The 16,477-nt window shown below is 34.0% G+C and overlaps 2 protein-coding genes across 2 annotated transcripts; one reads left to right on the top strand and one right to left on the bottom strand.

The window, feature by feature from the left end:
• Positions 1-528: 528 nt before the first annotated feature.
• On the top strand, positions 529-2,254 carry LOC129301650 (uncharacterized). The gene is made up of 3 exons (XM_054940228.1): positions 529-945; positions 1,450-1,571; positions 2,083-2,254. The coding sequence occupies exons 1-3, from the start codon at positions 580-582 to the stop codon at positions 2,198-2,200; spliced, it is 606 nt and encodes a 201-aa protein (XP_054796203.1). The 5' UTR covers positions 529-579; the 3' UTR covers positions 2,201-2,254.
• Positions 2,255-4,682: 2,428 nt separating this feature from the next.
• LOC129303258 (UDP-galactose transporter 1) lies at positions 4,683-9,437 on the bottom strand. The gene is made up of 5 exons (XM_054942454.1): positions 8,919-9,437; positions 7,662-7,911; positions 7,362-7,569; positions 5,600-5,831; positions 4,683-5,219 (listed from the first exon to the last, which is right to left on the bottom strand). The coding sequence occupies exons 1-5, from the start codon at positions 9,027-9,029 to the stop codon at positions 4,992-4,994; spliced, it is 1,029 nt and encodes a 342-aa protein (XP_054798429.1). The 5' UTR covers positions 9,030-9,437; the 3' UTR covers positions 4,683-4,991.
• Between the last annotated feature and the right edge of the window lie 7,040 nt (positions 9,438-16,477).

Here is a 16,477-nt window from a genome sequence, read left to right as displayed (position 1 = left end):
TCATGACGCTATTCCTTTTTTTTTTTTTTTCCTGTAGTGGCAGCTGGTGGGTTCCGATACCCTGACAGGCCACATAGATGGGCTCTTTTTAAAAGAACAAACCACTTCTACTCAAGATTTATGGAACTTACAAGTTACAACTAACTCATCATCATGTGGGATGGTTAATTTTGTTTTTATGTTACTAACTGACATGGCCATTTTTCGGGGTTTATTAATGATTACAAAAAGATGCCGTACCAGAGATCCTTAACCTCATCGTCAAAACTAATCATAGCGATTCTTTTAGTATTACTATAATATTCTCGTTATGAAAATATATTTTATCACTACACGATAGCATTTCTGCTGTGAACCAATTTTAATAATTACTTAGTTTTCACCGCGTTAGGCCAGAGATTCCTGTAACAGTTGACACTGTTAAACTGCGCAAAGACAAAACCCCCAAGTTTGCAAACTCTCGCTCCAGCCTCCACTTCAAACCCCTTCATCTCTCTCTTCTTCCTCTATCGGCTGATAATAGTAAATTACATTTTCATTGGAAGAAAGCGGGGGAAGTGCTTGTTTACGTGAGAGAGAATGGCCAGTTCAGGATTGTTCTTGAGACAGGTGAGTGCGAGGGAGGCTTGGAAATCGACGTCGAACAGATGGAGTGGAAAAAATAAGTGTGGCAGAGGCACTGGGAGGATGAGCCTGGAGCCGAGTCTGAATCAAGTGTGTGGAAACGAGGGCAATAACACGACGGCGAGAAAGAGAGTGATGGTGGTGGTCGATCACTCGTCGCATTCCAGGCATGCACTCATTTGGGCACTCACCCATGTTGTTCATAAGGCTGATTTGCTCACTCTACTTCACGTAGTCCCTCCACATTCGCCTTCTCAATCTTCTTATTCCACCTATCTCCTCAACTATCCTCGGTCCCTCTGTAAAGATTGCAGACCTGAGGTACGTTCGTTTGAATTTGACTGGTCTGGATTATTTTCAAGCCAGACTTGTTTTTGCAATCACTACTCTCTTCCAATCTTGAGGGTAAATAAAGAGATTTTCGTGTTATTTTACGGATCCCATGCGTCCAGAGAGAAGCCAGGGGTGGTTATAGCGTTGATTAGATCTAGAGTCGAGTTGTTCTACGGGGATTCAATGATATTCAAGAGAGGAGTTGGAGTACCTTTTTTAATACAATTTATTTTTTTTGCCGTAAATATTTTCCGCATTTTCTTTAGAATTAATCCCTTCTCTTTATGTTTAGTAGTACTTTCCAGATGGAAATCATGGGAATTGTTCAGCAGCACCAGCATTTCTTTTTTCAAATTGCCCCCCATGTCCCCCGTCCCCCACTCTATTCCTTCCTCTTCACAGTGAAGTTAAAAAAAAAAAAAAAAAAACACACACTTCTGCTTTCCATTGTTTTCTGATGGAATCTTATGTTGCTGTGCGTGTGTGACATAGGTGGAAGCGGAGGCACTCGTAATTGAAGGACCAAAACTGAGCAAAGTGATGGACCAGGTGAAGAAGCTGGAGGTCTCGGTCTTGGTTCTGGGCCAAAAGAAGCCATCTCTTCTGTTCGACTGGTCAGACTCCAGTCATGCATCCTCTCCTCTAAAACCTGTTTGATTACCTGTTTTTAAAAACATTATTTAAAACATGTTTTTTTTATCTATTTTGAAAAATAAACAAAAGTTAAAAATTATTCTGAAAAACTTAAAAATCAGAACATTTTTTTGAATATTTTGTTACTTTGGTTTTGCAAAACTAGAGAAAAGATAGAAAATATTATATTTTTATTAATAACAATGATGTTAATAAAATAAATTATTTTTTCACTCTTTGTTTCAACAATGTAGATATATTTTTTAAAAATAATGATTCAAATATATTTTTTCATTTCTTGTTTCTAAAATTTGTTTTAAAAAACTATTTTAGAAAATTATTTTGAGAACATGAAAACAAAAAATAGAACCAAACAAGCTCTAAATTTTCAGCTTTTGATCTCTGCCTTAAAATGATTTTTTACTGATCAGCAATTCTGTCTGTGAAAACGATTATTTTTAATTTTCCGTTTTTTTTTTTAAATAATGACAGCCTATGTGGAAACAGCAGCGCAGAGGAGTTTGTGGAACAACGTGGGCGAGGAAGCGAAGCCAAGGCACTAATGGGTACCTTATCGGCACAAAGTGGCAGAAGAACTTCTGGCTTCTAGCTTAGATTTGCTGACTTAGTTACCACTTACTACATCACATCACCAAGCATGCATGAGGAGATAACTTATGCTTCATTTGGTATAATTGAAAAATTTTTAATAAAATTAGAATCAAAATCAAAATCAAAATTAGAATCAAAATTAAAATAAAATTGAGTTTTAAAAGTGTATTTGGTATGGAAATAAAATCTTGATATAATTTTAATAAATATATCTGCTTAAAATAAAAAAAAAAGACTAAAGTACCCATTTCACCCCTTGCTATTAAAAAATAAAAAGAAATAATAAAAAACCTTTGGAAATGCATCCCACCATTACACCCCTCATCATCGCTACTATCTGCTGCTTCATTTCTTTCAACCAAATACCCATAGACAAGAAGAGAAACAAACTAAATAGTGCCGAGTCTTAAAAAAGAGAAAGAAACTAGTACAAAATGGAGTCTTTGCAAAGTGGATGCTGTTAAGGAAGAAGATGAACAATGACAAAGATGTGGGTGCAGAAGATTGAAGAAGCGGTCATCAAGAGATTGAACATGAATATAAGCTGCAGGATCTGAAAACAATGTCTAACATTAAAGAAGAGAACATGGTGATCCATATAGTGGAAAGTCATGGGGAGGGGAGATGGTGTTGACAGAGGTGAAGATCATAAACCAAGGTTTGAGGTGGAGATCAAAGATAGTGGTAACAAGAGTGAGGATAAGGTGGTAAACAGGTAGAACGGAATTGAATTCTTTAGGTATCATATAGAATTGGATTCTAATTAATTTGTTGGAATTAGGATTCTTGAAAATGAAAATTAAATTGTACCAAACATGCTTGTGTATGAAATCATTTGTCAATTCCATTTTCATTTTCAAAATTCTTTTTTACCAGACATGCCTTAATGCCTGCTAGGCTAGAAAGTTCATTTGGACTTTTAGAATATTAAAAGTTGTTTGAGTAATAATTTATATCCAACTTGACTTTTCTAAAAGCACGCTTAAATTAGGCTTGAAAATATATTTGACAAACTTGGGATTGTTTGAAATTATTTTTATTTTATTGTTTTGAAATTTAATATTTCGTAAAACATGTTCTGAAAATAAAAAAATAATAAAAATATGTGTTTTTCTCATTTTCTCTTATTCTCCAAAATAATAATATCAAAACATCTAAAAGTTATTTTCATTTTTTTGCTCTCCAAAATAATTTTTATTTTTTTTATTTTTTAAAACACTTTTTAAAAATACATTATCATATAATTTTTTCTTATTCTAAAAAATAAAAAACTATTTTTAGAATAAGTTGCCAAACGGTCCCTTTTATTTCTTGGAGCTTTTCAAATTGAAATCACATTTTCAACCCTCAAAGCTTATACATCATCCATCACTTTGACACTCTGCCCTTGATTCCATCATCGGCATCCCAATCAAATTAAATTAAAAACCTTACTAATTGAACTTTCACACTAGCTGCGTTGTACTCTTAGTTTCTGTATTTTTACAAGATAAAATTAGAAGGTTTGTTTAATTCAATAACACTAAATAAAAAATATCAAATTATTTCATCTTTAAACATGTGTTATAACAGAAAAAAAATTAGCCAAATAAAACAAAAACCAAAACAAAAAAAAGGTAATATTAAAAAATGTAATAAATAATTAAATAATTTTCTAAATATTTCTTATAAGACTCAAATATCCTTCTCAAAAATGTCTCGTAAAAATATGAGGGGTATTTAAAATTATTAGAAAAATGTAATTATATTTAAATTGTCTAATATAAAATATTTATATAACAAAAATTACAAATAATAAAAATCAATGCCCTATTTAGTAATTATACATTCAAAAACATATTGTAATATATATAATTTTAACAACTTTTAATTTATTAAACCAATTTTAAAAAAATTATATCCAAACATAAATTTTGTCATCACAACAAACTTGTATTAAATTAATTTTTACCAAATAAATTTTTAACAAACTAATTTTTGTTCAATGGAAAACCAACGGCCCTTAAGGTTGCCTAAACAATCTTCAAATTTCGGGAGGTGATTCTGAACTGTTGATGTATGGAATCATCAACACATTCATCCATATAAATACAAGAGTAGCCGGAAATAATATTAAGAATCATGAAAATTTTGATTTATCATAAACTTCGCGCAAAATGCAAATAAATCAGGCCTATACTCTACTTGAGCGACAAAACCTGTGTAAAAGTTGGTGCCATACATCCCATGTGCGGTTCAGGTTATGCGGTCTGCATATTTTATTGAGGACTAGAGACCACGGGTTTCAATAACGAACACACTATTCCATAAAAGAAAAACTAGAATCATGTCCAAACATTAACATTGTTTTGGCGCTGGAAATTGACATATTCTTCAATGCTCCGCCATCAATTACCCTCCCACTGTCCCACCCCTTCTCCACGCCCTCGAAAAAAGGGATGAAAGTAAATTTGCGAAAGCCTAATGAAACAAGACAAAAATGGAAACCCAGAACCGAAGTTAGGGTCATTCAATTAGTTGGCATAAATAAGAATAGCAATTTATAGGTATCGAGGAACGACAAAAAAAAAAAAGAAAAGAAAAGAAATATTACAGGACAAAAGAACTGTACCGAATATTTGATCCAGACAAAGAAACACTAACAATAACGGGATTCGGGGCGGGGGATGTATACTAGAAATAGCGGGTGATATAAGGGAAGAAATCACTCAACACTTTGCCCCCCTTTTTACCCTCTCTCGCTATTACTGCCTTCCAAACGGCAGAAACCTGATACCTGCCTAAACCCATTAGACCTTATCATCTAATTTATCATTTACAAGAGGAGTCATCTCCAATTTATTTCGAGGCGTCCGGGGTGTTCGAGGCGTGCCTGGAACAGGTGGCTGTTGGGAGATCACATTCCTTACATATCCATAGAATGTACATCCCCCAAGAGTCACAGCACAGCCAACAGCATTCATAGGTGAAATTGGGTTTCTAAATATCAGCCAAGAAACGAGGACAGCAACTGCAACCTGCATATAAAGCATGGTTCTTATTAATTAGAAAATATAATAAGAAAATCACAATCGCCATGATTGCAGGCAATATAACATTTCCGTTTCAACATGTAACACCAGGTTTTACTACCTTGACATAAGTGACAATCATGTAAAACTGAACAAAAAATTCAATGACAATTGGGAGCAGGGAAATATGATGAGAAAAATGTGGAGGTGAAGGAATGGCATCCTCTTTCTAAGAACGTGATCATGAGATTGGTTACATGTATTGAATAGAAAAGCAGAATTTTCAACTATACATATATAAAGCCAAGTGACAGTGAAAACGATGGGTTCAAACATGACCTAAAAGCATCGTAGGTTAAGGTATCTAATTCTGACTCGGATCTCACCTTGAGGTTGCCAGCGACATTAAATGTTACAGCAGTGGTGGAGTGTATCACATAGAAAATGGAGAAGTTAAGGCAGAAGGCCAAAATCCCGGAACTCAAAATAATGATGAGGGCTGTCCAAGGATATGGATGAGCGCTAAGCCACTCCAGAATTCCATTGCCTTCAAGCAACATTGCAGGTATCGCCAAGATCATGGTTGCAAATGGTGCCATATAATAAACTGTGTTTATGCTAAAGATACACACCAAAAAAAAATAAAAAAAAATCAGCATATGCACTGCACTAACGCCATGCTAAAGATATTCAGACAAATCTATACATGCGCAGAACTGAAGGTATAGAAGAGATTAAAAAACTACAGGTTATCACAGATTCACGTGTGCAAGAAAGATGACAAGTTACCCAACGGGCTTAAATTTTTATTTTGGTAGTGAAAACATAAATTGAAATATAAGAAACAAAGGCAATAGCTCAGCACCTTAGTGGATGTTGATAAAATAGGCTTCAACATTAGTTAACACGCAAACAGCTTAAATAAAAAATATTAAAAAAAGTTATATTCTTGATACTGATCGCAGCCTTTAGAAGCAAGTAGATACAAAATGAGCCATATAGATGCCCACAACTTGCATCAATCTAGATTTACTCCTTGGTGTAGCACATGCCTCTTTTTGCATAATGTCATAATGCCATGGACCTAGGAGTTTTATGTTGAACTTATAACTTTAATTATGATACTTGAAAAACTCTTTTTGAATGCCATGTCAGCCATGAGATAATGGCTAATGATGGACGTTTATTGCTACAGTATGATCCTTATGCAAATAAATTATGATTTGTTTCACTTAGCCAAATGATGTAAGTTTAGTTTTAAATACCTGGTATTTGATGGTTGTATGCAGGCTTGTGACTGTTTGATGTACTTTGGGCTTCACATGCCCTAGGCACTCTGTATGGCTGGACATGAATTTTGGGATCCCAACTTTTGTCTCCAATAGTAAGTTTTATTTGTGAAATGTTTTAAGCAAAATATAACTCTGGGTTCCTGCATTTTTTGTCAGTATTCTATGTCCTTATACTTTTATTTTTTAGTGTTCTACGTTCCTAGAACACCGAAAAACAGAAGTGTACGGATATAAAACACTGAAAAAAAAAAGTATAGGGACCTATAACAAAACTCGAGCAAATTACAAGATCCAAAACTATGTTTTCCCAATGTTTTAAGTTCACAGGTTTTAAATTTGCATGATCCTTACAAGGTCAATATTCCACTTCATTGTTACAAGGACATTTGCATTGATTTTCTTGGTAAACACTCCACAATTAAATATTACTAAGTGGTTATCCAAAAAAAAAAAAAAACCAAGTGGCAGGATCTTAATATCCTAAGAAGTTCTGTTTTATATGTAGTTAAATAAGTTCAAAATTAAGATTGTGAACCTTGAAACAACCATTCACCGGTCACACCCATTTTTTGGTGCAAATTGCAACAAATATTGACCAATATATAGAGTTTGTCATGTGATCAAATTTCTCGGCACCCAAAATTGTTTAAGCTCCAATATGGAAAATTTTCTATCTCTATCTTGGAGGCAAAAGGTTCTTCAGAAAATTGGATCATTAAAGTGTTTGTAGGACTTGAAAATTCATTTACCATCGGAAGGGGTAGGCATTTGATAATATAATCTGATCGATTAGTGGCAAGTATGGGAAAGGAAACAATCAAATACAAAGAGAAGAAGACAAGCATAATGACCCTACCTGTCAAATTTATATCCATGCAGCAGAGACTCTGCAAGAATAGTCTTAGTGGATGTAGCCAGACAGCCAAATAAAGCAGCACAGAATCCAAACATATTAAAACTAAGCTCTGTAATAGATGTGAGAAGAATTCCCCCGACAATGGGCACAAGAGATGCCCAGATGCGCCAATCAAAATATTTTCTCCAAACTAGCCATTGCAACACAACTGTGCAAGTTCATAAAGATCAGATGAATTTGTCCTTAATAAGTTTGACATGAAGCAGGTGAAGGAAATATTACACAATTATTGAGCCTCACCTGTAGTTGCAGGTGTGAATGACTTTATTGTCTGCATAAAAGATACTGGAATGTATCGTAAGCTCACATTCCCCAGAACTATGTTAATACAGAACACAAACGACATTGGAAAGATTCTTTTCCAGCGATCTTCAGGGTCAACAGTTATCAGTGGTTTAAGTTTCAGCACCTTAATAATTATGTATCCTCCAATGGCTGAGCAGATAAAGTGGACACAGGATACCGATAGGGGAAACTTGAAATCCAATTTCTGCAAAAGAAGAAAACCTTTGGATTTATAGCAGTTGCTGTCATTGACAACTGAGGGACCCGTGTGAAGAATAAGGACAATGGATATCTACAGTCTAAATATGTGGAAGAAGCAACAAAAAGTTGAAGAACTTTTTTCCCATGGGGATGGAACAAAGCATGAAAAAAAGTAAATCATATGTTGGTTAAATCGTTTATGTCTTTCTAAGAAATGGTCTAGAAATTGACAAACTAATGAATACAACTTAAGAATATCCGAGGAAGTTAAGGGATCAACATAAAATGGCACCAAGTTTGTGGATCAAGTGCCCATGGAATGTCCAAGCTTCATTTGAAAAATGACACTTTTCCAGGAGCTTTAAAGTCAAAGTAAAATTTGTTCACAATTTAAACAGGCATGCAACTATTCTGATCACAATTTAAACAGGCATACAACTATTCTGAACAAGTTCATTACATTTTAAAGTCTCCCTAAATTATATCCTGTCTAAAACAGGGACATTGCGTCACTCAGCGTATTTTGAGTAGTTCTTTAAACTCTTAAGAAACGAACCAAGATTAAGAGAAAATCATCAAAATGATTAACAAGCTTTTTATGTATCTCAGATGCCGCCCGGAGAACAGAGGTTCTAACAAAATATTTAAATCGTCCAGGTTAGGAAATCAAATTCAAGAAATCCAAATTCTACGAATCAAAAGTTTGCCTCATACAGCTTTTAAGGTTTACATATATATAACCAAGTTGAAACAAAGGTGATAAATGTTTCGTCAGTGGCAAAGCAAGCATACTATTCCTCGTTGTTCTCAAATCCAAATAAACAGGTTAAGATTTACGATTAATTGGGACACGGGAATAAAACTGATCGTGATAACTAAAAGATGCCAACATCGCAGCAAACTTAAAATCCAAAACATAATAGAAAAGAAATGACCCGTAAGCCGCTTTACGAAATTCAATAGGTGAATGGAAGGAATGGGGATCAACAATCAGATGAACAGGATACAGACCTGGAAGATCCATTTGTTGACGATAATTACAGTGACATTGAAAGTCCACCATTGAAGGATTGCCAAGAGGGATCTAATCACGCTCCACTGACAAACTAGGCTCTCTTCCATCCCCTCGTCCAAGAACTCAATACAGATCAAACAACTCCACCCAGATTTTTTGCAGGCCCGAATGAATCTCGGAGCCCGTTCGATGAGTCTCTGAGAGAAAGCAACAACTGCGAGTTCCACCGGGACGATTTAGAGAGAGACAAGGGAAGGAAGGGAACGGAAGAGAGCTGGAAACTGTGACTATGAGGTTATCTCTTCCACTCCAATCACATGTTGTGTCCCTGTCTCACCGTAAGGCTGGTTCTAACGTGTTTTTCTTTGCCTCTCTTTATCTCCCTCTCTTGATTCAACATATCACGCCATGGAAATGGAAATTATGATTCTGGCGTTGCCCTTTGAGGCCAAGTCCCATTCTCTTGCAGTCCTTCCTCGCTAGAATCCGGCTTACAGGGACCGTGGGTCGCACAACATGGGGTTTCCCTTCCAAGGTTTGGGCTTGGGCGGGTCAATTGGGTCAGAAAATAGCGGCCACTGCATAAACACATACCTTGATTTTTCCATTGACCAGGATTTTCAGCTGGTCTCATTGGATTGAAGACTTTAGAAATTTTTTATTGATTTATTTTGGGTGTGATAATTTGCCTGTTATTACTATTAGATTAGATCGTGAGTGTCCGCTCTTCTGTTTTTTTCCCCTGGGAAAAAAAAAAAAAAACAATTGCGTGATTTTTGTGCTTGACAGGAGATTTCAACGTAATGGGGACCAAAATCGGAGAGACGCGCCCCTTTCTAATAATTAATAGTTTTATGAGTCCTGTACGATAAGATTAAAGCAAACCGTTTAGATCATTACGCGTGATTTGATGATGAAGAATATAACATGTGGGACAGTATAGCTAGAACGTTTTTATAATAACTACGTTATTTTACGTAGTTGCGTGGATCCAACGAGCAGGTGCGATGTAGAAATGAAGGGTGCTGTGTGTATAGTATATGTGTTTGTTTTATTGCCATCGCATGCATTCAAATCACGATGTAATATTTGACCGAGAAAGATCGCAAAGTGATGTATTGATCCTAACGAAGTATGTATATGGAGATATGTATGTCATTGTCATAAGCAAACATTATGAAATAAATTCGTCTGAAAGGGAACGAGCTGCAGGTGGAAAGGGCCGGCTGGTGCAGGCTGTAACCCGCGTAATTAAGATTCAAAGCCTCGCATTAATTTCATCAAGGAGGGTTCTTCACCAGTCATCATCAAAAACCTTTCATGCATGCATATTCCTTGACACTCCATTCTTTTCTGCAAGAGATAGATGTGAGTATGTACTTTCTTATTTGTTATTGGATATGAGAAATATTGGACCATTGTCTAGCGTACTTGTTACATTACTTAATTTCTGTCGTCTTAGTGTTAATTATATGAAATAATTAGGTTAGATATCTTGGTGTTGGAAAATCATCCTTGAAGGTTGTGCTTTGTTAAAGAAAAATTTTGTTTGGCAGATTAATGATGCTTAGCATGCAAATTTATGGTTAGACACATGGGTTCTTGGATTGAAGGGGTTGTGGTTGAAAGGCAAAGGTGTTAGGGAAGATGACTAAATTGATATATCTTAAAGTGGGACTTAGGCTCAATTGAGCATTCGATTTCTGCTGAGGGTAAAAAAAGAAATTCTAAAGGTGAGATTGCCTCCTTTGGTTGGTGAAGATATATTAATTTGGATGCCTTATAGAAATGGTAAATATAGTGTGAAGTCGGGATATCATTTAGCAAGAGTTGAAAATGAAGAGAAGGAGGAGGAAGGGCCTAGTTCTTCTTTTAGGCCTTATAGAAAATTATGGAATAGAATTTGGAGTTTGGAAGCTCCCCTTAAGATTTGGAGAGTGTTGAATGGTGCTATTACTATAAAAGTTTTCCAATTCAAAAGGAAGTGTTATGCTTATACCTTCTGCCTGATTTACTTGAAGGAGAACGGGACAATAGAACACGTGCTTTTCCACTACCCTTGCATAAGATCTTGTTGGCTTGGTTGTTGTTTAGGATATTGATATATAATATTAGTATATATGTTATCTTTGCTTGGTTGGTTGATGTTTTTTGTGATAATAATGTGATTGGAGCTGTTGAAAGGGCACTTATTGCTTCAATTTATTAGGAAATTTGGAAAAATAGATGTAGTTGGATATTTGATAAGGAAAGGGTGAATGCTGAAAATGTTATTATAAATGCTTTTAGGATTGTGAATGAGTGTAAAAATTCAAAGCTTCGACATAAATTGATGAAGCATGGTGAAAAAATGGAGTTAGTTGATAGAAGTTTGTTTTAAAGGAGGCCTTTATTGGAGGAGTTAAGATTAATGTTGATGGCTCCTTTAATAGCGTCTTGAAGTCTTTTAGTATTGGTCTTGCTTGCAAAGATGAATTTTAGGATTTTTTGGGTGGTTGTGGGAAGAATGTTGTTGCTGATTCAACTCTCATGGCTAAATGATTGGCTATTATAAAAGGTTTGAGGGTGACTCGATGTTTTTCTAGTCATACGATCTACATAGAAATGGATTATGAGATTTTTTTTCAAATGCTATCACTTAAACTTAATTCTAACTATGACTAGAAATGTTATGGAATTATGTAGGATATTCTTATAGCTAAAGAATCGTGTAAGGATGTTTGTTTATCCTTAGTGCAAGGTAATGAAACTGCTAATTTTTTAACAATGATGGGCTCTAAGAAGATATATCTAATGAGATGGCTCTTTATATCTACATCTTCTTTGTCTAAACCTCCAATGTAGCAAGACCTTGCAAAGGAATAAGGGGTGCTCTTTATTTTCTCCTCTCTCTCTCTCTTGGTTTTAAATAGACACAAGTTCACTTAACTAAAAATTTGACTATGCACCGTGGCGCATGGTATAGAAAGGTTATTTTCAGATTGTCACCTATGCACTACAGCAAAGGTGCTGCACACTGTAGCATGTGGCATAAAAACACTCCCTGGAGATTTTCTCCCTTTTTAATGCCTAGGCAACCTGACTTCATTTCAAACTTGAAATTAAGGATGAAATTACAATCAAACATATTCATTAGACCTTTCTAGTCATACATCACATGAATTTACTTAATTACCTTAATTAGGCTCATTTAATCAGGGTTAAATTTTCTATGATGCTACACAATACACTATAGCATATACATTTTATATATACAACATTTTCAATGACCAATCCCTTAATTAAACTAATAAAAGGTAAATATGTAAATTTAAGTATAAATGGATTTGATGACAATTAGAAATGACTATTGGATTGGGTTTGAAAGTGATTTGGGCCATCCAAGCTTTAATTGTAGAAAAAAATTAGATTTTGACCCATTGTATATTATGTTGTAACATAAAAATTTACACTATAAGATAATTGCCAAAACCAGTTTTTTTTTAACATGAAAACTATTCAAAATGAAGAGAAACTCCATAAAATAGAGAGGGAGGCACAAAGAGAGTATTTTCCCTATCAGGTCATCAACTTTTAGAAATTTTTGAGGTTATTAGAGCTTGATTTTACCTATCTATGCCTTTCTTATCTCTTCTTCTTCTCTCCTCACGTTTTGAAAGTAAGATTTGAGATTGGGAGATGAGGATTTTTGGACTTAAGGCTTTAGGTTCGAACCCATTAGTCTAAATGAGATTAATGGTAGTTGTTTGAGTTATTTAAGCCTAGATATAATGGTTTTATGTATTCATGAGAGTAGGCTCCCAATTATGAACAAATTTGTGTATTAAAGTGCCATTAGTGATAAAAGTTAGGATGGTTGGAAGCCACTATTAGTGGTAAATGGGTTTAATGAGGTTAGCTGGAGCTAATGAGAATTAATAATCCTAATATGATGATTAAACTTAAGAGTTGAGAGTTTTAGGTGATTAAAGTGTTAAAATTTGAGAGTTGGAAGTGAATAATTTGTGATGTTGACGATGATTTTTGGTGTTGAATGATATTAGTATATGTTGAAAGTAGTGATTTTGATGATTGTTAGTGATAGGTATTAGTGTTAATTGTAGACTAACCTTGTAAAGTATCGATAAGCTTGATTTTAGCTCGAAAAGTAAGTTGTGATTGAAGAGTGACATTTAACCTCTCAAAGGTTTAAAGTAACTAGAGAAAATTTAGTTTGTACATTTGTGTGTTTAATAAATTATTGTTGAGAAGATTTGATTGATAAATATGTAATATTTGTAAAGCTAAGTTTTGATACAAATGGTGGCAAAGTGACAAATTTTGTGTGATATGTGTATATGTGGTTGAATTGATAAAAATGATATGTTAATGCACGCGCGCGCGTGTGTGTGTTGAGTTGTCGAGTAAGTGTGATGAGATGAAACTTATAAACTGAGATATTATGTGAGTGTGATTATGTTGGAAAAAATGTTGAGCACGTTATGATAAAAATGATGCCAATGACTTGTGTACTATTGATGAATAAGAATATGCATGTAACGTATTGTATAGTTATGTATGACATGATCACATGAGGAGGAAGTTTGCCTATAAGGAGAGGAGCACATGCTGCAAATCCATGTGGTATTGGCGGCTTACCATTAGAATCAAAAGTTAGCGTGACTGCTAACCATTGGAGTCAAAACGTAGCCATTGTCCCATTTTTATTGAAGGACTGTCCCACTTATTCTTCAAGAGACTCAAACCTAACTAGTTTCTACTAGTTCATAAAGAAGCTAGCTTAGGATTACAACACCCCATCGTTGTTAGTATTAAGGAAAATCATGTCGCACAAGTGAGTGTAGTAGCCTTGGCCAAAGAGCTCCTCATGAGTGGAAGGCTTAGGAAGTTTAAGTTCATAGATAAAGCCCACTAAATAGCCATTGGATTTCATGTTGGATGTATCAAAAGGGTATAAGGTTGGCATTTTTTATACATATCATATCTCAACTACATGATTATCATTATTGTGGTCTAGTTTAATTTGACAAGAGCATATGATTGTTAGTATTATAACCCCATATGTGTTTTGATGCATATCATTATAAGACCATATGGTTATTATTTTTGTGGTCTTGCATGTCTTATAAAAGGCACATGATTGTTATTATTATGACCCTTGCATGCTAAGTAACATAATGTCACATGATCGTTAGTTTTGTAACTATATGAATTGAGTGGTTTAATATATAAATATGCTTTTATTTGAATATGAAATTTGCATCATTATAATTAATTAACATGCATTTGTATCAGTTAGATTAACATTGACTATTGAATGGTTGTCCTCACCCCTCTATTTAACATTTTACAAGCACTAGTTTCGAGCAAGATAAAAGGAAAACACTAGAGGCATAGGAGCTTAGTTTCCTACTGTAGGCCTCTCGTAATTTTAGATGTATATGTGTAATTAATTGATATTGCCAACTATAATATCCATATTTTGTTATTACCTGAGCTATTGAATATTAAGTATGAAAATGTGTATTTTGGGCCCTAGTGCATGTGGTATCTTTTTAGTTAAAATATATAAGCAAGGTCAAAATATTAATACAAGTGCAAATTTAACTATATGTATGTTTGGATTGGATTATATTAAGTTTTGAAGTCAAAATGCCTCCCTTTGTTATTTCTAAAGTAAGGGTTGAGGGTTAAATTTATAAAATATGTGATATCTGGTTGTTATAGTATGTTACATGGGCCATCTTAAGTCCCTTGAGTATGATCTATATGGTTGTGTGAACTAATGACACTTTGGTTGGGTTTTGGATACTTTGAAAGTTGAAAAATGTGAGAAAGCAGGTGTTTTGGTTTGAGTGTCTAACTTTTTAATATGATAAAGTTTGTAAATGAGACCAATGCCATTAGCAAGTTCACTTAATGAGTTTTACATAGACACCTAGATCACCTCAATCAAATACCGGACAAAGATTTAGGGCTCGTCAAAAATTCAGTTAAAAAATCTTCCATGACAACATTATTGTCATGGGTTTTGTAGTTTATGTTATAACATAAAATTTTATTATGTAGTATATTTTGCCAGAATCTTTGTTTTTGCTCTTTTGACTCTGATTTTATATTATCTTACCTAGTATGATGCCTATGCTTTTGTATACAAGTTTTGCTCTAATTTAATTTATGAAATAATTTTATACCATCTTAAGTTTTAAAAACTTGAGATCTTATTTGTGTAAATTTTATAAACTTAGTGATTTAGTTGGGTTAGTCCCGTGATTACCTCAATTCTAATAAATTGGGAATTAGTAAGAGAGACCTTACTATCTCAATTGCATAACACAACATATAAATCACCATCATTCACAAAGTTACTTATTTCTCACTTCCACAAGTATTTTCGTGCTTTCTAAATATCACATTTAACACACAATCAACTTAGAGTCCAAAATACAAATCTTAACGTAAGAGTTAGATAATGCAAGTAAGCCAAAAACATGTAATCTTATAGTTGGCAGTATCATTCTAAATTATACAAATAAATTCTCCAAAATAAATCAGGCCTATAAATTTAGGATAAGAATCTTAAGCCTTAGGTTGTTTTCCTCGACCTTATCTCAATGAGCTAATACTTGTAGTATTGAAGAGAGAAAGGTGAGTACAACCATTTAGTAACTAGGATACATCTAAATATACTAATGCATGTCAATTAATTAAAATACAAGTAACATGCCTTTTTCACTCACATATCAACTTATCATTTACAAGGTTCCATGTCAAATTTAACATTGCCAATCACATGGATTCATGTAATTTTATCACAAGAGTCACAATATAAACAACCATGCATCCTTTCTAACAATATACATGATCATTATATTCTCCTTAGGCCTCCAATATAGAACTGTGGGCTATTACACAAGGTTGCTTAACTCACTTGTAATTTATGGTTTTCCCAAATCCTATAATATAGGATATCGTTCTCCCTAAATTAGCTTTCTCGTCAAACAAGTAAAAATTATAATAGGTTCAAGTTTCTTGATAAACTATGGGTTAGTTTCTTATCAAACAAGTGGGACAAATAATATAAAATATATCAAGACAGGTTATGGAGCTCTAAATGATGACTATATCACATGGATTTTAAGTCATTGCTCATCTTCCTAAGCGAACTCCCATCTCACATAATCATGTAATGCTCAAGTGCAATAATTCATAGTATGCATAAACATCCATAATATAGGCATGCTTAACAACATCATTGTACTTATATCATTTTATAATTATCACATTCTCACATTACAATATGTCATTGAACTTCATATTATCATATACTCACACATCATCATATCATCGTAGAACTCCTCAATTTAGTACTTCCCTTATTATGCATAACACATATATGCATACATACACACGTACATATATCACAATTTGTCAATTTACCATAGCAATAGGTTATTTATTGTATCACAATAACACCCCATATCACATGTTTCATCCTTATAACCAATTCCCAAACAAATTTATAAATCCATATCATTATATGATTATTTAAAGA

Source organism: Prosopis cineraria, unplaced genomic scaffold (genome assembly GCF_029017545.1).
Source record: "Prosopis cineraria cultivar Desert tree isolate PC_DT_omini unplaced genomic scaffold, ASM2901754v1 PC2, whole genome shotgun sequence".
In the NCBI taxonomy this organism is placed as follows: domain Eukaryota; kingdom Viridiplantae; phylum Streptophyta; class Magnoliopsida; order Fabales; family Fabaceae; genus Prosopis; species Prosopis cineraria.
Note: the sequence above shows the minus strand (reverse complement) of the source record. Positions and strands in the feature narration are given on the sequence as shown.

Excerpts from the sequence above, each read along its gene's own strand:
- LOC129303258 (XM_054942454.1), bottom strand. The coding sequence starts at position 9,029 with ATGGAAGAGAGCCTAGTTTGTCAGTGGAGCGTGATTAGATCCCTCTTG. Across the intron at positions 7,912-8,918 it reads TCAACAAATGGATCTTCCAG|AAATTGGATTTCAAGTTTCC; the intron begins GTCTGTATCCTG and ends CTTCTTTTGCAG. Across the intron at positions 5,832-7,361 it reads CATGGATATAAATTTGACAG|CATAAACACAGTTTATTATA; the intron begins GTAGGGTCATTA and ends GTGTATCTTTAG.
- LOC129301650 (XM_054940228.1), top strand. The coding sequence starts at position 580 with ATGGCCAGTTCAGGATTGTTCTTGAGACAGGTGAGTGCGAGGGAGGCT. Across the intron at positions 946-1,449 it reads GTAAAGATTGCAGACCTGAG|GTGGAAGCGGAGGCACTCGT; the intron begins GTACGTTCGTTT and ends TGTGTGACATAG. Across the intron at positions 1,572-2,082 it reads CCATCTCTTCTGTTCGACTG|CCTATGTGGAAACAGCAGCG; the intron begins GTCAGACTCCAG and ends AAATAATGACAG.